Below are 22354 nucleotides of genomic sequence, written 5' to 3' on the forward strand. Positions count from 1 at the left end.
AATGTGTTCCCTGAATGTCTTCCCCGAATGTGTTCCCTTAATGTGTTCCCTAAAAGTGTTCCCCGAATGTGTTCCCCGAATGTGTTCCCTGAATCTGTTCCCTTATTGTGTTCCCTGAATCTGTTCCCTTATTGTGTTCCCTGAATAAGTTCCCCGAATGTGTTCCCTGAATGCGTTCCCTTATTGTGTTCCGTGAATAAGTTCCCCGAATGTGTTCCCTGAATGCGTTCCCCGAATGTGTTCCCTGGATGTGTTTGGGACTGGGAACAGAAACCATTCCTTTGTAATGTGTTTATCTAGCTCTGGTGTATGGTAGTTAATTATACTTTCCCCTCCATTACGCCAGGATCAAAGCTTGAATTCTCATTCAGATCACTTTGTTCGATTGCTCCACGCTCTGCCGGATTAATGGTTAAGCCAGGTGTAGCGACCTATATCCCCACACATACCCTTCCAGCACCGTTAATGAAACTATGTTTAAATGCTGTCTGTGAACCACGTCATTGTGACTATTAGCTGTCAACACCTAACCCCAACTTAATCGCTCACTCACTTTATCTACATACAGTGGAGCGATGGGGTGGCCTAGTGGTAAAAGCCCTGGCTCGTTACGGCGAAATCCCGGGTTCCATTCCTCACAGGGGTTCCATGTGACGAGCCCGTTCTTGGGTTCACCCGCCGTGATATTGATGGAATATGTTTACAACACCAAACACACTCACGCCAATTCAAGCTGGGAATGTATGCCATTCACTTTCTCATGACAAGTGTGATCAGTCAGTGTATTTATACTGTACACGATGCGAGCACGGCTGACATATACTGCGTTTATAAACTATTGATTTCCGTGTGTCTACTGTCTATGTGAAAAGTGGAATCATTAGTGTTGAAGTTGACACCGGCGAGGGATGCAAATGGGCGTTCATCACGCTCCCAAGCACGTGGCAGGGGAGGCTGGGGGACTACTGCAGCGTGCACTGTCCACGTGCTGGTGCCAACAGTGTCACGGCCACCATGATTGTTCCAGATGATGGCCGTAGGTCGGAACTCGACGTTGAAACTTTAGTCAGATAAGGTCACTGCAAACGCCACGTGGAATACTGTGGGTCTAGCGGGGAACAGCACGTGTGTGTTGTAGTTGATGTGGATCTAGCGGGGAACAGCACGTGCATGTGTATTGTGGCTAGCGTAGGTCTAGCGGGGAACAGCATGTGTGAATTGTTGTGGGGCTTGCCTGAAACAGCACGTGCATATATATTGTGGCTAGTGTGGATCTAGTAGGGAACAGCATGTTCATATGTATTTTGGCTTGTGTGAGTCTAGTAGGGAACAGCATGTGTGTATTGTGGTTAGTGTGGATCTAGCGGGGAACAGCACGTACATGTGTATTGTGGCTAGTGTGGATCTAGTAGGGAACAGCATGTGTGTATTGTGGTTAGTGTGGATCTAGCGGGGAACAGCACGTACATGTGTATTGTGGCTAGTGTGGGTCTAGCGGGGAACAGCACGTACATGTGTATTGTGGCTAGTGTGGGTCTAGCTGTGAACAGCACGTACATGTGTATTGTGCCTAGCGTGGGTCTAGCAGGGAACAGCATGTGTGTATTGTGCCTAGCTTGGGTCTAGTAGGGAACAGCACGTACATGTGTATTGTGGCTAGCGTGGGTCTAGCGGGGAACAGCACGTACATGTGTATTGTGGCTAGTGTGGGTCTAGCTGTGAACAGCACGTACATGTGTATTGTGGCTAGTGTGGGTCTAGCGGGGAACAGCACGTACATGTGTATTGTGGCTAGTGTGGGTCTAGCGGGGAACAGCACGTACATGTGTATTGTGGCTAGTGTGGGTCCAGCTGTGAACAGCATGTGTGTATTGTCCTAGCGTGGGTCTAGCAGGGAACAGCATGTGTGTATTGTGCCTAGCGTGGATCTAGTAGGGAACAGCACGTGCATGTGTATTGTGGCTAGCGTGGGTCTAGCGGGGAACAGCACGTGTGTATTGTGGCTAGCGTGGGTCTAGCGGGGAACAGCATGTGTGTATTGTGCCTAGCGTGGATCTAGTAGGGAACAGCACGTGCATGTGTATTGTGGCTAGCGTGGGTCTAGCGGGGAACAGCACGTGTGTATTGTGGCTAGCGTGGGTCTAGCGGGGAACAGCACGTACATGTGTATTGTGGCTGGCGTGGGTCTAGCGGGGAACAGCACGTGTGTATTGTGGCTAGTGTGGGTCTAGCGGGGAACAGCACGTGTGTATTGTGGCTAGCGTGGGTCTAGCGGGGAACAGCACGTACATGTGTATTGTGGCTAGCGTGGGTCTAGCGGGGAACAGCACGTGTGTATTGTGGCTAGCGTGGGTCTAGCGGAGAACAGCACGTGTGTATTGTGGCTAGCGTGGGTCTGGCGGGGAACAGCACGTACATGTGTATTGTGGCTAGCGTGGGTCTAGCGGGGAACAGCACGTGTGTATTGTGGCTAGCGTGGGTCTAGCAGGGAACAGCACGTACATTTGTATTGTGGCTAGCGTGGGTCTAGCTGGGAACAGCATGTGTGTATTGTGCCTAGCGTGGATCTAGTAGGGAACAGCACGTGCATGTGTATTGTGGCTAGCGTGGGTCTAGCGGGGAACAGCACGTGTGTATTGTGGCTAGCGTGGGTCTAGCGGAGAACAGCACGTACATGTGTATTGTGGCTAGCGTGGGTCTAGCGGGGAACAGCACGTGTGTATTGTGGCTAGCGTGGGTCTGGCGGGGAACAGCACGTACATGTGTATTGTGGCTAGCGGGGAACAGCACGTGTGTATTGTGGCTAGCGTGGGTCTAGCGGGGAACAGCACGTGTGTATTGTGGCTAGCGTGGGTCTAGCGGGGAACAGCACGTACATGTGTATTGTGGCTAGTGTGGGTCTAGCGGGGAACAGCACGTGTGTATTGTGGCTAGCGTGGGTCTGGCGGGGAACAGCACGTACATGTGTATTGTGGCTAGCGTGGGTCTAGCGGGGAACAGCACGTGTGTATTGTGGCTAGCGTGGGTCTAGCGGGGAACAGCACGTACATGTGTATTGTGGCTAGCGTGGGTCTAGCGGGGAACAGCACGTGTGTATTGTGGCTAGCGTGGGTCTAGCGGGGAACAGCACGTGTGTATTGTGGCTAGCGTGGGTCTAGCGGGGAACAGCACGTACATGTGTATTGTGGCTAGCGTGGGTCTAGCGGGGAACAGCACGTGTGTATTGTGGCTAGCGTGGGTCTAGCGGAGAACAGCACGTGTGTATTGTGGCTAGCGTGGGTCTGGCGGGGAACAGCACGTACATGTGTATTGTGGCTAGCGTGGGTCTAGCGGGGAACAGCACGTGTGTATTGTGGCTAGCGTGGGTCTAGCAGGGAACAGCACGTACATTTGTATTGTGGCTAGCGTGGGTCTAGCTGGGAACAGCATGTGTGTATTGTGCCTAGCGTGGATCTAGTAGGGAACAGCACGTGCATGTGTATTGTGGCTAGCGTGGGTCTAGCGGGGAACAGCACGTGTGTATTGTGGCTAGTGTGGGTCTAGCGGGGAACAGCACGTACATGTGTATTGTGGCTAGCGTGGGTCTAGCGGGGAACAGCACGTACATGTGTATTGTGGCTAGCGGGGAACAGCACGTGTGTATTGTGGCTAGCGTGGGTCTAGCGGGGGAACAGCACGTGTGTATTGTGGCTAGCGTGGGTCTAGCGGGGAACAGCACGTACATGTGTATTGTGGCTAGCGTGGGTCTAGCGGGGAACAGCACGTGTGTATTGTGGCTAGCGTGGGTCTGGCGGGGAACAGCACGTACATGTGTATTGTGGATAGTGTGGATCCGGCGGGGAACAGCACGTGTGTATTGTGGCTAGCGTGGGTCTAGCGGGGAACAGCACGTACATGTGTATTGTGGATAGTGTGGATCCGGCGGGGAACAGCACGTACATGTGTATTGTGGCTAGTGTGGGTCTAGCGGGGAACAGCACGAACATGTGTTTTGTGGATAGTGTGGATCCGGCGGGGAACAGCACGTACATGTGTATTGTGGATAGTGTGGGTCTGGCGGGGAACAGCACGTACATGTGTATTGTGGATGGTGTGGATCCGGCGGGGAACATTGCAGTAGACAGTGATAACAGCCGGACAAACCAATACCTCTGACGTCAACAAGTCAGCGAACAATGGTATCAGATAAATGTCATGTATTCCTGCTGTTCCTGTTTGAACAAACCAGTATCTCTCTGTTATGTTTGTTTTGGCGCAGTGATGTTTGCATTATCCATATCACCAGCCAGCACGCGAAGTCGCGGGGAATTGTTGCACGTCCAATGCACGAGGTCGTTGTCAATTGTAGACGTCCAGCCGCATATTTCGGAACAAATTGCGCCAAGCACACGGTGTTTTAATTCTTCGTATATTCAAGCAATGTTAGACACCCTAAATGTAATATGAACATACAATGTACGATCTTTCAGTCAAGTACATGTTATTGTTATTTGTAACCTCTCATCTGTTTCTTTGTCAACGCTTTCTACAAGTAGCTTCACTTCAGTGTGCAGAGTTGCGCCCCTTAGTCGTGTCAGGATCAGATGACCGTCGGTTCCAGTCCCAGGCTTGCCAATCTTTAGTATGTTAGCACCATACCCTTTCTCGAGGGTTTCAGTAGAGTGCTTGTCATCTGGTACGTGCTACACTTTTAGGTTACCCTTGTGATATACTGTTAAAAGCGATGTCAATATGCGTCACTCAGTCATACATGATAGCATTATATCTCAAATGTTGTTCAAAGCGACGTTGCACCAGACTCACGAACGAACGAACGAACTCAACATCCACTGTCAATTGCCACCGGGCCTTGACTGGGTTCGTGCTACAAACGAATGCTCGTTCTTGCTATGAATACATAGTCGCGTAACACCGTGATTTGATTATAGAACGCAAGTTGAGATCTGTCCTAGTTCTGACACAGTCAGTTTAGATTACTTTTATAATGAACCCCGATGACACACGCCCACTATTTGCAACCGGAGTGTACTCTATCCATCATCAGTAGGACATGTAGCCAGGCTACGCCAGCATACATACCTCGGGGACCTTTCAAAACACAGGTGTTGATAACTCGTAGATAGAAACTTTAATTTGGAGACCGATCGTGTATCACTGGGGTGATAGTGATTGGTGGGAGTGGGGGTAGCAGGTGGTGGTGAGAGTGGTTTGAGGGGATGATGGTGGTTTTTGTTTGGGGGGGGGGGGGGGGGGGGGGGGGTTTAGGGTGACGTGGGGGGGGAGTTAGGGTGGCGGTGGTTGGTGGGGGTTTGGAGTTGGGGTTACGGTGGTTGGTGGGGGTTGGAAGTTGGGGTGATGGTGGGAGATGGGGTGGGGAGTTAGAGTGACGGTGGTTGATGGGGGTTGGGGGTTGTTGTGATGGTGGGAGGTGGGGTGGGGAGTTCGAGTGACGGTGGTTGGTGGGGTGGGGAGTTCGGGTGATGGTGGGAGGTGAGTGGTTGGTAGGGGTTGGGAGTTGGGGTGATGGTGGGAGGTGAGTGTGGGGAGTTGAGGTGACGGTGGGAGGTGAGTGTGGTTGGTGGGGGTGACGGTGGTTGGCGGGAGTGGGGAGTTAGGGTGACTGTGGTTGTTGGGGGTGGGGAGTTTGGGTGATGGTTGGAGCTGAATGTGGGGAGTTTGGGTGACGGTGGTTGGTGGGGGTGGAGGTGGTTGGTGGGGGTGGGAAGTTAGGGTGACAATGGGAATTGTGGACAATTGTATCGGAGACCATCAGTCGAGTTGTATTAAATATTAATGTTATCCCTGAAGGATAGATCAATCACGATTATTTCCTAACATATTTCACAGCATAAGGCTGGTGTTGTTTTTTGTTTTATTTGATTAAGTTTCAAGCGCAAGCACAATTTCCGATTTGTGTGCGCACACAGACAGAAACGGTCACTATCTGTACACACAGATGGCCATAACAGTAAACGCCTACTTCGTGGTCAATATGCCAGAGAATAAGTAACCTCACCACAAACCGCTAAGTCTTTATACAGGCAAGTTTTTACACTGATATCGCCCTGAATTGTGTTCCAAGTGCCATGCCAGGGGGTAGGGCCCTCGAGGTAGCCAGGTTTATGCTGTGGAGTGTGTGCACTCGTGACATTCTATCTCAATGTATGTATTTGTCAAGTGATTACTTCACTGGGTGATATATGTTTATATAACCCCACGTACAGCACATCAACGAGTAAATACCCTGTGCGCGGCATGTAAAAGTGAAACAGGACATGGGGTGCTTGCTTCAGGACGAGGCAGAGACACGTTCTTTGATACTGTGTGCCTGGTTATCACGACCGACACGGCCTCAATAAGTGGGCAGAGTTATCATAGCGTGATGAACGCAACATACCAAACACGGATGACGTGGCAATAATCGGTTTTGGTTCGAACATCAGGTATATTTGAAGTGGGTCGTTTGAGGTGCACGTGTGATGTTATTTAAGACGCGTTGGGTGGTGAGGTGATATCATGTTCAAGATTATTACACTTAAGCACGACGTGCATGCGAGTATCTGTGTGTATCTGTGTGCGTGCGTGCGTGCGTGCGCGCGTGCGTGCGTGCTTGTCGGGGTGTATATTACCGGCCAAGCAGTAGTTGCAGATCCAGCGGTGGTCAGTGGGTGATGTTAGAGTGACCACGGGACGAGATTATGGCCTTGGCTGTAATACCGTGTCTTATGTTCTCTGTGTGATGACCGCCGGTCAACCCATGTCACACAACATTGATAGGGATATTTCAGAAGGGAGAATATATTCAAGCGCAAGGCACAGTGTCAAATAGCACACAGGGGGGGGGGTGGGGTTGGGGTTATGGCGGTGTATGTCTGTGTTTGGGGGTGGGGGTGGGGGGTGGGGGGGGGGGGGGGAACAGTCTGTTATTTACGAAGCAAACTAACAGAATCGTAACAATAATAGGCCTATTATAAGGTAGTTGAGGGTACATTTATGCAATAGAATATACATCAATAGCCATTGTAACTGTTAAATAACATCAAATCCTTGAGTAAGGGCATGCTTTCTGAGATTCATGGCATGGAAAATGAACACTGACTTTTTTTTAAAATTGTGGCGGTATTTTTTGTCTTCATGGCAAAGTAAAATGTATACAAGTGAGGACCCTTGAAAACGTAATCATTGATGAATTGGCTTCTAATGTCAACTAGACAAACAAGTAAAGTGGAATATTCATCTTCTATATCATAAAAAAATACACAGTTGACAGATTCTGTCTTCTCTTTGAATTCTGCAGTGTCTACCTGATTAAATAATTATTAAATGGGTGGATACATGGGAGCTTGTAGAGCAAACAATAGCATCTACAAGACACATAAACCAGGGGTTCGTTCCAGCTATTGTAGTGCTAAGGTGATCGTAACTCCCATACTTTAACATAGACTTACGACGGTCGTTGCGCTACGTTTGCTTTGTAGAACGGGCCCAGTTCACTGCCAGAGTCATAGTTCTGTATGAAGGGACTGCGACATGGGCAGTAACCATATCTTGTAGCTGCTAATGTTTGCGTTTCAACAGTCCCTGTGTTTGGATAGACAGATTTCTTGAACTTTTCGATTTTCTTCGACCTGTCATCAACGCTAAAATGGCAATACAGGTATCAATCTAAGAACAAAGTGTATTTCTTTGTGCTGTCAAGTCGATGAACTACCATCGGACATACAACCAGATATGTTGTATAACAAATTTCTACATTTTTTTTCAGGTAGCAATAAAAGTTATAGACAAAAAACGGGCGAAAAGCGACACCTATGTGCGGAAGAATCTGCGCCGAGAGGGGAGACTACTGCAGATGGTCCGTCACCAGAACGTCGTGCAGTTGCTGGAGATCATGGAGACGGAGAACAGCTACTACCTCGTCACGGAGCTCTGTCAACACGGAGATCTCATGGATTACATTTGTAAGCGGAAGAAGTTAGAAGAAAAAGAAGTGCGGCGATATATACGTCAGATTGTCTCAGCAGTGGACTATTTACATCGCGCAGGGATATTGCATAGGTAAGGTGAAGCATTAACGAAGTTTTACGAGACTTTCTTTTCTTCAAGAAACTTTTCCGTATAAGGCCCGGGCTTAACATCTTCTTAGTTGAACCACTTTTGCGTGTACATGGTCATGATATAAAACAATGAATGAAAAAAAAGACAACCAGAGACACGAAATTAATAGTTAGTTTTTAATTTCAAAAGACTAAAATATGAAACGACTGAATTCGGAAACAAGGAGAAAAAAAACACAAGGTTTTGCAAGACCCACACGACGATGAGAAACATTTCTCGTTTTGTTTGAGTGTTGTTAGGAGGAGGGGGGGGGGGTGTAAACAAAGTCAAATTCGAATAATTCTGCTACCTTTTACAACTCGTATTTTGCCCTTTTCGTACGGACTAGTCAGAAACGCCAAATAGTTAACAATGTTATTCGAAACGACGTTATTCCAGCACCTTGGGTGGTGCGTATGACAACCGGATGTCGTGTTAGAAGTATGAATCGATAAATTACATAAGTATCGGTTTGTCACTAGTCACGGACGGACAGTAATTACCCATGCCAAGATACCATATATCGGTATCTGCTCTTTCCCCAAGGGGATACAGACAACTGATGTTACAAGATCAGGGCGTTTCTGTGATGTCACCGTCACGCGGCAGTATATATGTGCATCACTCGGATGTCTAAACCTTCTGAATAAAAAAACAAATATTGATCAAATATTGTGTTTCTGCAACAAAGCGATCGCTGTTTACTTTAAACTTCCATTGATTTGCTATCATTCTGTGTAGAAAGCCTGGTAAAAAGTACGGTGTCGGTTAGATGCCTATCGGAGCGTGTCCAATCACATTCACAATGTCGGTACGTGAAAACAGCAAGAATCAGCAAGTGCTAAGAGAACTCATATACGATTTTGTCAGCTTAAAATAACAAACAAGTTATAAGGGTAAAACAATAAAAAATAAAACCTACATCGAAAGTATCCTCGCCATGTCATCGTGTCCTTTCTGCCAACAATTGTCTTTTATTTCGAGCCCAACGCGTTAAGAATCGCATCGATTCAATCGTAACTGTATAAACAATCCTGTTAGAAAGATGAAAATATTGAGAAGAATAGTAGCTGGGTTACAGCATCAACACGGGGATGCAACTGTCCGCCGAGCGAAGCTTACTCGGTTAGCAGCGTCAATCAACACAACACATAGGCAGGTTATTTTGTGTGTTGACGCCATGGATGCTCAACTCTGGGAGTGCTGGGACGTTTAGTCCCGGTGTCACGAAATATATTCGCCCCCAGAATAAAATCTCCCCCCGGCGAATTTATACCGGTACAGTTCCGCCCCTCTCGAAATAAACTCTCCCCCACACAACGAAATAAAATCTCTTTTATAAATACTTGCCATGCAGTTCAATAGTTGCTGTTATTTTGGGTTAGGTAATGTTGTAATCTAGTTTTAGCCATTGATTCCATTACTTTGCATAAGTTTGAAGTTAGGGATATTGGTCTATATGAGTTAGCTTGATTAGCTGGTTTATTAGGTTTAGGGATTTGTATGACTAGGGCCTGTTTCCAGGGAGTAGGAACCTGTCCGTTTAGGTAGATGAGATTGTATAGTTTGAGTAGTGCCTGGAGTAGTTTTAGGGTGAGTTTATTAAATTTTTTGGTAAGAAGTTAGGTCTAATTCTGGGGCTATGCCCTTTTTCCTGTTTTGATTGCGTGGAGGAGCTCCTCCATTGTGTAGGGTTGGTTTATTTCTAGATTGTCCTGGTTTGGTTCTTTTGTGGGTCTGTTTTTTGTTTTAAGTTTATCTTGGAATTTTTGGCTTTCGTTTTCGTCTAGTCTGTTCTATTTCCTCCTTCCACCATGGTACCGTGGGTTTGCCTGTCTTAGATGTTTTGAAGGGGATGGAGGTTTTGGCTGCGTTTATTATATAGACTGTTAGGTTTTTACAATAGGTTTCTGGATCATTATTTTCTCTTTCGTTTAAGTTAGCTTCGTTGCAGATATCTTGGAATTGGTCCCAGTTGGCTTTATTGTAATGGAATTTTGGTTCTTGGTTTTCTGTTTGGATTGGTACGTTTGTATTTCCTATGGTTATGTTTATGGGGAAGTGGTCACTACCTAGCGGGACATCGTGCACTTTCCATTGAGCTAGATCTGCGGTGCATATGGTTAGGTCGATAGCCGACATTTTTTGGGTTATCTTATCGTACCTCGTGGGTTGGTTGTTATTTAGGAGTACTAGGTCGTTTGTTTCTATCCATTCGGAGATTAATTTGCCATGATCATTTATTTTATCATCTATGGTCCATGGAGGATGGTGAGTGTTAACGTCTCTTAGGAATATAGTAGATTTATCGCTTATTTGGAGTAGTTTGTTTAGATCCTCAGGTTGGACTTTTTGTTCCGCCCAGTGGTATATATTAACGGTATTATATTTTACATATATTAGATGGAGGTTAAAGAGGAAGAAGGGATCACATTTCATAATCTATTTTTTAAAGTAACCCTCCTTACATTAAAGATAGCTATTTAAAGAAGATAGTACTTAAAGACATTGCAACAAACCGAATAATCAGGGGAGAGACTTTATACTGAGGGGGGCGCGAAACATATCCGCCCGGGGGAGATTTTATTTCAGAACAGATTCTCCGGTGGAAATCTGTACCGGTATAAAATCTCCGGGGGGAGAATTTGTACGGGGGAGAGTTTATACCGGGACACCGGCAACAATGACCAAATGAATGTTATATGACCACGAATTGAGTTATACTGGATCTGTGTTACTTATGAACACAATTCTGATAGCGTGAGTGAGTGAGTATGGTTCCACGCCGCTTTAAGCAATATTACAGCAATATCACGGCCTGGAACACCAGAAATGGGCTTGACACAGTGTACCTATGTCGGGGTCTTCGGCGTGACGAGCAAACGCTTTAACCACTAGGCTACCCGACCGCCCCTAATTCTGATAGAAGTGTGCCTATTTCTGTGAGGGTTTTGTACTACATTTCAACGTTATAATTAGCCGTAGTGTTAAAGTGAGCGGAAGAGTGATCAACTCTACATCGATAGACATCAGGACAAAGCTATTATAACAGAGTACCAGGAAGGTATGTGAATAAACCACACTGTCTCAACATTGTCAGACAATGCATTGGCCTGTTTCCTAGGCAGCCAGCTGGCATCGCTGTTTTTCCGTTTCGTAAGCTCTAGTTCAACAATGGCACGCCCTGCTTGGATAGAACATCGATAAACTAAACACCGCAAATTGTCTTATATGTTTGCGAGATTACAGCAAATAACGATTATAAATGGTACGTGTCAATTTTTGTAAAACGGCAAAACGATTGTACATACATTGTAGTTGAAAAACATATCTGTAATAAAGTTTGGGACAGACCATTTCATACTCTGGGGGGCCCGGGACTTTATCGAGAAAAACAAATGTCCCAGAAAATTCTTGAAAAAAATAATGCTTCAGACTGCCACAAAAATTACATATTTGCAATGTACTTTTCTTAGAAAGATATTGAGGCTGATAGTCTTATTTAAAAACATATCTGGTATTGCCGCTGTGGCTGAAAAGAAATATCTAATATCCAGACAAAATCAACAATTATAGTCAGCATCACAGCATGAGTGACCGCATCACACACTGCTCTGTCGCATCCAATACACCATCAGCAGTTTTACAACTTTAAGTTTTCCTGACAAACTGAGAAACCAGAATAAATCTTAGGATGTATTATTACGGTCCCGACTAACAAAGTTGTCCTTTGCATAGTTGCGTCCCCTTAGCGTACCAGGAACCTATGATCATCTGCTCGAACCTCGGTTCGCCGTGATTATTTTTCTTGTGGGTTTTGTACTTTTGTCCAAAGTGGCATTAAACTAAGTTCATTAACTCTCTCAAAAAGTAGCCTCTGCGTTACGACGTTTGTCTATTTTAAACTGCGTAAGACTGATAAGTTCTCACTTTCTCATATATATATATATATATATATATATATATATATATATATATATATATATATATATGAATGACAAATAGACGACACATTGAAAAACCTGTGTGAAACGGACGGGTGGCCTATTCATCTAAAGCAACGCAAATCGCTGTGTTGAGTTGCCTCCGGTAGTTGAAGCGTCGTGAAGTAACTGGAATGATATTGAAATGACCACTCACTGTGCGGGTGCTAGGCGACTGTGTGACGTGGCAGTGACGGGGGGCACGACTCGCTGGTGATTAAACTCACTCACTCATTCAAACGTGATGAAGGTAGCTGAAAACAGATGCTATTTCGTCCCGTAGCGAATCCGGGTTAGAAAAGGTTCCCCGGCAACCTCTACTGGTTTTAAAAGGCGACCAAATGGATCGGGTGGTCAGGCTTGCTTACTTAGTTGATTTTCAGTCATCGTACCCCGACGGCGTTGACCGCTGCCCACTGAATCATTCACTAGATTGTCTGGTCTAGATTAGACTCTTCACATGTAGTCGTCATATAGCTCGAATACTACTAAGCGTGGCGTTAAACAGACAAACAACCAGGGCCCTGTTCCACGAAGCGAGCTTAGCGCTACGAGTGTCGTAAGTCTATGTTAAATATTAGAGTTATGATAATCTTAGCGCTACGATCGCTTTGTGGAACGGGGCCCCGATGTTTTTTGACGAACGGACCCACTTGCACAAAGCGATCTTAGCGCTAAGATGATCGTAACTCCCATACATTAACATAGGCTTACAATAGTCGTAGCGCTAAGACCGCTTTGTGCAAGTGGGCACTGGTCCCAGATGCGATAGCATTATGTTTGATACCAGCTCGATAGCCCAGAATCAAAGACTGTGTGACGTCATATCTCTCATGGGTCTCCCTGTTTCAAACTGACCGATATTGACCCGTGGTCAACATCTTGTCGATCCATGATCGTAAAACGGACAATTAATCTTGAACAATGAAGACAATAACTGCCGTAATTCTTAACATACCGGGTAACCAAAGGGCCAAAGAGCGGTTCAAGCGCGTTTAATACGGAGTTATAAGTGAATATGGGCACATTTCTGTGTTGGAGAGTAATAAATCCCTTTCTCTGTGTTCACCCAGGCATGTCATATATACATCTCGCTGTGTTTTCAATTGCCACGCCACTGTTCTCATATGAATAATTAATTGTTTACATCCATGTTCATCAACCGGTAGAAGGGTCAAGGATATTAAGATTACATGACCTGTAAGGGACGGTGGGGTAGCCTAGAGGTTAAAGTGTTGGCTTATGACGGAGACCTCAGCTCTATTCCCTGGTACTATCTGTGAATTTCATTCATTCCCCGTGTCAGGAATAAATATATCGCCGTGCCAGAACGCACCCACGTTAAGAGACATGAGCTGAATTTAAATGTTAGCATCAAACATAATTTATGATATGATGTAGAAATATTGAAATGACATGTAATCGATAAGCGGAATATGGGAGTAGATCGGCTGAGATCTTTCACCTTTTTTATCATTCCTTGTCGTTGAATACTCTTAAACATGTGAGCAAAGACGTCCATTCAGTGAAGAGTAACTTTATAGGTACATAATGCTAGTCTTAGTAATTGAAGGAACAACTCTAAATGATTACGCCAAAGTTTGGACCCGGGAGAGAGAGAGGGGGGGTAATGCATGTACAGTTCACGTGCTTTTTCAGGGCAGCGCTGTAGATGCATCGTCCATTTTTGGAGATATACACCTAATTCAAAGAAACATGCATTATTCTAGAGGTCTACTGAGTACTGTGTGTTTATTGTACCATAATACCTATCTCTCACTATTCTATTTTTTGTATATTTTCAGGGATCTCAAAATAGAAAACTTGCTGCTTGATGAAACCAAAGATATCAAGATCATCGGTAAAAATGTGTTTTAATCATATCCACATTCGGGCCACGCACCACGAGTTGCCACAAATCTCAGTTGTGTCCCTTATACTGGCAGGATCCGCTGACCGTAGTTTCTTATGCCGTTCAGCACCAGTGCTCGTGGAACACGGCTATGACCTTCGCCCTCACGTTGTATACTGGCGCGCCATAGATCGCGGAAATACTGATCAAAGAGGAGTAAAACCACAATACACTTACTCACTGATTCAAACGTGTTTTGACGACGATCCCTAAAAGCCTGGTCGGGCTCTGCTTGACAGGTGTTAGTGGACAGCGCCATTGATCACACCTCCAACCCTTCCTTATCAGAAATAATTTACAGCTTATTATTAATATAATATTTGTTAAGCTTACGCTTAATAAACTGTAGAGTTGCTACCCATTCAAGTGTTTGTATTGAAGGGTACATAAATCACGATGAAGATTGGGTGGAGCTGACAATGCCCTTCTTATCTCCTCCCCTGTTTTACTGGAGTGGTTCAGTGACCCCGTGACCCCCGGAGTGGGATGTGAAGTACTGTATGATAGGGACATGGAGGGGGTGGAGGAGATGGGGGATGGCGGTGGGGGTTGAGGGCGAGGTGGTTCCTGGGGACATGAAGAAAGTTGACGGGGGGAGGGCTTGGTGGTTCTGGGGGGCACGAAGAGAGGTGACGGGGGAGGTCTAGCTATGTGGTTCTGGGGGGCCTGAGAAGAGGTGACGAGGGAGGTCTAGCTATGTGGTTCTGGGGGACACGAGGTGGGTGACGTGGGAGGTCTAGCTATGTGGTTCTGGGGGACCTGAGAAGATGTGACGAGGGAGGTGTAGCTATGTGGTTCTGGGGGACATGAGGAGGGGGGACGAGGGAGGTCTAGCTATGTGGTTCTGGGGGACATGAGAAGAGGTGACGAGGGAGGTCTAGCTAGGTGGTTCTGGGGACGTGAGAAGGGGTGACGTTTGAAGTCTAGCTAGGTGATTCTGGGGGACCTGAGAAAGAAGAGGTGACGAGGGAGGTCTAGCTAGGTGGTTCTGGGGGACATGAGGAGGTGTGACGGGGGAGGTCTAGCTATGTGGTTCTGGGGAACATGAGGAGGGGTGACGGGTGAGGGGTAGCTATGTGGTTCTGGGGGACATGAGGAGAGGTGACGAGGGAGGTCTAGCTAGGTGGTTCTGGGGGACCTGAGAAGAGGTGACGAGGGAGGTCTAGCTAGGTGGTTCTGGGGGACAGGGACGAGGGGTGACGAGGGAGGTCTAGCTAGGTGGTTCTGGGGTACATGAAGAGAGGTGACGAGGGAGGTCTAGCTATGTGGTTCTGGGGGACATGAGGAGGGGTGCCGAGGGAGGTCTAGCTAGGTGGTTTTTGGGGACCTGAGAAGTGGTGACGAGGGAGGTCTAGCTAGGTGGTTCTGGGGGACATGAGGAGGGGTGACGGGGGAGGTCTAGCTATGTGGTTCTGGGGGACATGAGGAGGGGTGACGGGGGAGGTCTAGCTAGGTGGTTCTGGGGGACATGAGGAGGGGTGACGAGGGAGGTCTAGCTAGGTGGTTCTGGGGGACATGAGGAGGGGTGACGGGGGAGGTCTAGCTATGTGGTTCTGGGGGACATGAGGAGGGGTGACGAGGGAGGTCTAGCTAGGTGGTTCTGGGGGACATGAGGAGGGGTGACGGGGGAGGTCTAGCTAGGTGGTTCTGGGGAACATGAGGAGGGGTGACGAGGGAGGTCTAGCTAGATGGTTCTGTGGGACAGGGACGAGGGGTGACGAGGGAGGTCTAGCTAGGTGGTTCTGGGGTACATGAGAAGAGGTGACGAGGGAGGTCTAGCTAGGTGGTTCTGGGGGACAGGGACGAGGGGTGGGGTAGGGGTTAGAGTGACGTGACTGTGATGGCTACGTGGACTGCACATCTACGTGATCACTTCCGATGTCTTGATTGTATGGCGTCAATCTCTATCTGTCGTTTTCAGATATCGAGAGACAGTTGTACACATAACGGCTACCTCATCTTTGACATACAAATGGATTGTGGTCTCAATAGGATCAAGAACGTCATTTTACTAGGTGCATATCTTTGCAAACCATTTTTTTACTGTCAACGAATAATATGTTATCAGTGTTATTCTGTTTTTGTAGATTTTGGGCTGAGCAACTCAATCAAAGTGATAACCACAGCTGACGGAACCAAGGCCCAGGAGTACTGCGTCACACAGTGCGGAAGTCCTGCCTACGCAGCACCGGAACTACTAAGTCACCGGAAATATGGACCTCAGGTTGACGTCTGGAGCATGTAAGCAGATTCCTTATTTTCAGAATTACTCAATTTTCAAAAAACATTGTTCAAATGGAAAACGGACTTACAAAATCTGATTGGGAAACAGTATAAATCTAATTAATATTTGCATTGATTAATGGCGATAATATTTCAAATTAACCGGGACTATCTAAAAGGAACAATCTAATATAAATCAGATACCAGTTCTCGCTACCGCTAAAAAAAGATCCGAGGACATCCAATTACGAAGACACGTCAGAACGACCTTTTGCGAACTTTGACCGACCAATGAAAGGACTACGAAGAATTCGGCATAAGCCAATCAGCTTTTTCGAGCATTACGGCATTGTTTTTAAACTGTTGTCTCCCATAGCCTTGAAAAATATCGATTCTAAATTTGAAAACTTAACAACAAAAAATTCTTGAATGTCTTATAGATAGCCGATATTGTATGGCAGTACTTCCCACGGGATATGGAAAGTTTCTTCTGTTTCAAATGTTTATGCCATTTAAGCGAGGGATAGACGTACAACCCTTATAAACTGTTGCTTGGAATACCACGTGTTCACCTTTTCGAGGTTGTATGCTTGGAAAACGATCTGGTAAGCTCTGATTGGTCGGATGAAAGGTCGTTCTGGCGTATCCCGTAGTCGGGTGTCTGCAGTAGTAGCGAGAACTAAGATCTAATTTTAATGGGACTGTACAAGGAATATCGTACTGTTAAGATTTAAGTTTTATTTCAAATATGCATCGAGTTTTTCAATTAAAGTGTATGTCTCATAGTTGTGTACGTTCACATTCTAATCCGAAATTTCAAAACTAGTTTGATACAAGGCCGCTCAGTGAAAGCAAGGGCCGAAGGTAACGTGTATACTCTTAAGTTAAGTAATAACAGATGTCCTAATATATTTCCGAATTGTTAGAAACAGAGAACAGAAAGTCTTTCAGGTCTAACAGTAAATTACAGCAAAACTGGTATCGAATAACTTGATTAGTGGTATATGTAACACGCTTCTCCACGAGCCATATCAGTCTGAATCATTGTCAGCATGGGGACAAAGAGATCCACAATACTGATGAACTGCCGATTAATCTAATTCATTTAAATGCATTTTAAAAATAGTTCCATCTACAAAAACAAAATCCTTGAGTATGAATTCAGAATTGGACCCCACAGACCGTTATTGTCAATCATGGACCTACATAAGGTCCGTGGGTCAATATTAAACCCGTGGCTTCAACAACAAGGTGGGGCGGTCGGGTAGCCGAGTGGTTAAAGCGTTCGCTCGTCACCCCGAAGACCCCGAGTTCGATTCCCGACATGGGTACAATGTGTGAAGCCCATTGCTGGTGTCCCCCGCCGTGGTATTGCTGGAATATTTGTAAAAAGCGGCGTAAAACCATACTCACTCACTCACTCAACAAAAAGGGGAAAAGTTTAAGGCAGTGCAGTGACTCAGACCCGCGTATCGTGTTCACAGGTCATCAGATGAATTATAGATCCTGAAGCCAAATCTGAGATCTAATGCATTCGTATCGTGCCGCTGGTGTGAGCTGAATGTTCATTTAAAATAGGTCACGCACGTATTGATTTCTATGCGGTCAGTACTGTACGCTGATGAGGGCATATCTATAACAAGATTGATACCAATACTTTCAACTGGAAATGGCTTGTTGAATGCAGTTACACTTTCGATAGCATACGTATATTTAAATAATGAATTATGTTCAGTCAAGTAACGACATGTGTAGTCATTTAACAACGTCACGACCTCTCTCTTGTCTAGAAGTTTTGGCAAGTCTATATATTGCTCAGATCCTAGGCATTGGGTTGGGCTCTATTTAGATTTTACCTTTTGTTTTACAGATATAGATATATATTTAAATAAAATAGCTATGTATCTGGGACTAACTGTTATTCTCGACTACTGTAAGACTATTCTGTCTCACAGTCCTAAACCATATTATTTCCCTTCCGACCAGCCCTTTCTGTACTAATGCAAAAAGATTAAATGAAGTAAGTCTAGATTTTCCTCAGGTCCTTCCATCTCACATTGGCTCCTTTTCAATTTAAATTGAGTTATTTGTTTCATTTATAATTATATTTTTTACCAAGTGTTAGTCTGCTGTAAACCTTGTAAGCCTATTGCTCTCAATAATTTATGTAAGCCGCGAGACAATATAACATATATATTAATATATTTGGGGGGCGGTGTAATTAAAGCGTTTGCTCGTCACGCCGAAAACCCGGGTTCGATTCCCCATATAGGTACAATGTAAGAAGCCTATTTCTGGTGTCTCCCGTCGTGATATTGCTGTAAGAGTGCTGAAAGCTACGTCAAACCATACTCACTCACTCAATAATATATGTTTACTAAATGAAATTATAATTCATTTCTTAAAGTGAATACTAGATGTAGACATTGCGCCAGGTTTTCGACAAAGGACGTTCAAGGAGGAGTATCTTGTTTCTTATGTTAACAAAACTTGAAATTTGTGTTATCTTAAAACACCTGGTATTAGCACTATTTGAAAGTGATTCACAGACACTTGATACGACCCTTGGGCACGCCAGAAACCTATGATCGTGGGTTCGAATACCGGTTCGCCCAGATTATGTTTCTAGGTTTGTCAGCACCATACCCGTGCTCGTGGGTTTCACCGAAGTGGTAAACGTCTGAGACCTGCATCACTTCGGGCTTTCCTCCCACATTAAGCTGACACGCAGCGATATAACTGGAATACTGTTAAAAGCGGCGTTAAACCCAACTCACTCACTCACTCACTCACTCACTCACTTACTCACTCACTTGATACGATATAGTCGGGATCGTATGGTAATGCTTTCGGTAATGATTTCTTATTATTATGGAAATGGTTTTGTCGCATATATTTCCCTATATTTGTCCATTTACCTTTTTAGTTATGACTTGACCTTCTTGTACGAGATAGTGATACTTGATGTTTACTGTTATTGCACTGGAATAAAATAGATTCTGCTTGAATATTGTATAAGTAAACTAAGCGCAAGCAGTATTATCGCTGCTTCGTCTCACACCTGCAAGGCCATATTTAGGCACACCGTACAGGAACGGGCTTCGTGTCACGCCAGCAAACCCATATTTAGACACATTATACAGGACCGTGTCAGATTGCCCATCATAGGGTGGAGCACGGAACAGCTGAATGGTCAGTGCTGCCGTCATCATAATTCAGCGAGTCTGAGTCCCTCCCCACACCTGTGTACATTCTTCAACATATAAATAATTCACGTGGTTCAATTAATATGAGTGGCCTATGTGAACTCTGGGTTCTACACCGTGCCGCAGTCTCTCTTCTACGACCTCAGATATACACACAGTCATCAAATACACGCTCTACCAATCATATCTATCGTTCACAATGATTTAACATGTCTGAAATTAGTATCAATCGACAAGCGAATCAAACTGAATGAAAGTGAGAAAAATTATGAAGTACTCATTTTCGAAAGACGCACGGGAACAATGCATCCGCGCCCCAATAGGCCAATAACAGTTCCGCAGCAGTACACCATTATGACATGATAGTTGCCATGAGTGATACTGTGCACGTATTGTTAAGGACTCAGTCTTGCCAGTCTTCTCGTTTGGCGAGAATAATGAATATCCAACTTCCAGACACACCCATTACGGACACTGCAACCATACTGGTGTAGATGGTAAACTATGGAATCTTAGAAGGGACATTGTCGCGTTGTCGCATTGTCGCTTTATCGTCCTTGGGTAAAATACAAATTCTTATTCAAAGCACGACAAATGGCCAAAATATCGCTTTGTCGCTTTGTCGTTTTGTCGCGCTTTGGTAAATTTTTACACCTTTGCTTGTTTTCGTAAGGGCGACAAAGCGACAAAGCCCTTCTAGGATTCCTAAGTAAACCCACTAAAACCAAAGGCAAAATCGGAAAATGATCACTGCTAAAACCTAGCACCATTGTTTAACGGCGTGTTCAATGCCAGACTTCCTGTTTCAGAGGGGTCAACATGTACGCCATGCTGACCGGAAGTCTCCCCTTCACCGTCGAACCGTTCAACATCAAGACGCTGCACGACAAGATGGTCAAGGGCAACATGAACCCCATACCGGACACCCTGTCGAGAGGTAGGTAACCGGAACCCTATACCGGACATCCTGTCTGAGAAATACAGCCAGAGCAACGACAGTGAGTGAGTGAGTGTGTTGGGTTTAACGCCGCTTTTAATAGTATTCCAGTTATATCGCGGCGTGTCAGATTAATGTGGGAGGAAAGCCCGAAGTGATGCAGGTCTCAGACGTTTACCACTTCGGTGAAACCCACGAGCACGGGTATGGTGCTGACAAAATTAGAAATAAAATCTGGGCGAACCGGTATTCGAACCCACGATCATAGGTTTCTGGCGTGCCCAAGGGACGCAACTCTGCACAGCGAATCGCGGCGCTTTAGACGACAGACCACCTTTGGCTGTTCATGACATATGATTATATTATATTCATATCTAACTTTCATATATATTACGAGAGCAGGCATTATTTTATGTATATTTAGATATGTCTGACTGGCTCTAAATAATGAAACAAGGAAGCTATAACAATAGGTGCAGAGTTAAGACTAAATGTTTTCCAATTGTTAAAACATATGCTTGTTCATGCTCTCGAGACACAAGACAATACAAATACACCGCTCAGGAAAAGTTAATGTATATATGATGTTTCATAACATGATTCAGACAGCTACAACTGCTTCCGTTGCACCATTCGACCCGCAGAAGGCAGTGTCTAAACAGTATTATGTGTGCGTTCATGTCCGTTCAGGTTACAGGTGACCGCCTCCGTGGTCTAATGGTAGAGCGTCCGCCCGGAGAGCGGAAGGTCCGGGGTTCGATCCCCAGCCGCGTCATACCGATTAACGTTAAAAGATGGTACATGTTGTTACCATGTCTGGCGCTCGGCATTAAGGGGCTAAAACAAGGACTGGTCGGCTCGGAGTCAGTATACTGTGTCTGAGTGGGGTATTCATGTTAAACTGCGTCATGGTATCTCAGTGTGCTAGCACTATAAATCGGCATCAGTCCGGACTAGTACAAGCAGCCACACACACACACACACATACACGTGCATGCACGTCGCTATATAAGTGCAATAATCTTGGACGCGACGTTAAACCCCATTTCACCTCACCTCTCCTCACCTCAGGTTACAGGTGAAAACTACAGTATTCCACATTTCTCATTTTTTTAACAGAGAGTCGGGATCTGATACGGAAGTTCTTGACGCCAGACCCCAACAAGAGGATTACACTATTGGATGCCATGCGGCACCCCTGGTTGACGGAAGGTGAGTGAGTGAGTGAGTGAGTGAGCATCACTTTGAAGAGTATTCCAGTTATATGACGGTGTGTGAGCTTGTTCTGAAAAGAAAGCCTCAAGTGATGCAGGTCTTTGACATTGATCACTTTGGTGAAACCCACGAGCAGGGTGTGGTGTTGACAAACCGAGACACATAATCAGGGATTTTCTGGGATTCGAACCCAGGATCACAGGTACCTTGATTCCGAAATGGCTCTTGAGTTTCTTTTGCTGCAAGACCACGCGATGTATCGGTGGACACATATCCTTGTATATTGTATATCACTTCACTGTTCATTTTAATGATGATTTAATACTTATTGATGTCACGCCCCGCCGGCTGACTTTACGATTCACGTTAACACGCATCGGTTCTCAAGGACATATTTATTGTTTTTAGATCCTGTTTTCACAGAAATGTAAATGTCAGAATTCAACTTTTGGCTTTCACTAATTTTTTTCTCCCAATGTAGCCTATCGATCTCTGAAGCTTATATTTTATAGAAAAAATCAATTTCAAAATTTAACCTTTGACTTTAACTAATTTCTTCTCCCAATGTAGCCTATAGATCTCTGAAGCCTATATTTTATAGAAAAATCAATTTCAGAATTTAACCTTTGGCTTTAACTAATTTCTTCTCCCAATGTAGCCTATAGATCTCTGAAGCCTATATTTTATAGAAAAATCAATTTCAAAATTTAACCTTTGGCTTTAACCAATTTCTTCTCCTAATGTAGCCTATAGATCTGAAGCCTATATTTTATAGAAAAAT

At 45.2% G+C, this 22354-nt stretch overlaps 1 protein-coding gene across 2 annotated transcripts in view; it reads left to right on the top strand.

Moving 5' to 3' along the window:
• LOC139474116 (hormonally up-regulated neu tumor-associated kinase-like) overlaps positions 1–22354 on the top strand; it is a 33888-nt gene that overhangs the window by 7879 nt on the left and 3655 nt on the right. For both annotated transcript variants that reach the window (XM_071256988.1, XM_071256989.1), the window contains exons 3-7: positions 7766–8058; positions 13886–13941; positions 16080–16233; positions 20231–20358; positions 21478–21570. In XM_071256988.1, the coding sequence (XP_071113089.1) occupies positions 7766–8058; positions 13886–13941; positions 16080–16233; positions 20231–20358; positions 21478–21570 (724 nt within the window). The remainder of the gene's footprint in view (positions 1–7765; positions 8059–13885; positions 13942–16079; positions 16234–20230; positions 20359–21477; positions 21571–22354) is intronic.

The sequence above is a fragment of the Haliotis cracherodii genome, unplaced genomic scaffold (genome assembly GCF_022045235.1).
Source record: "Haliotis cracherodii isolate W230 unplaced genomic scaffold, xgHalCrac1.p SCAF_3, whole genome shotgun sequence".
Taxonomy (NCBI): Eukaryota; Metazoa; Mollusca; class Gastropoda; order Lepetellida; family Haliotidae; genus Haliotis; species Haliotis cracherodii.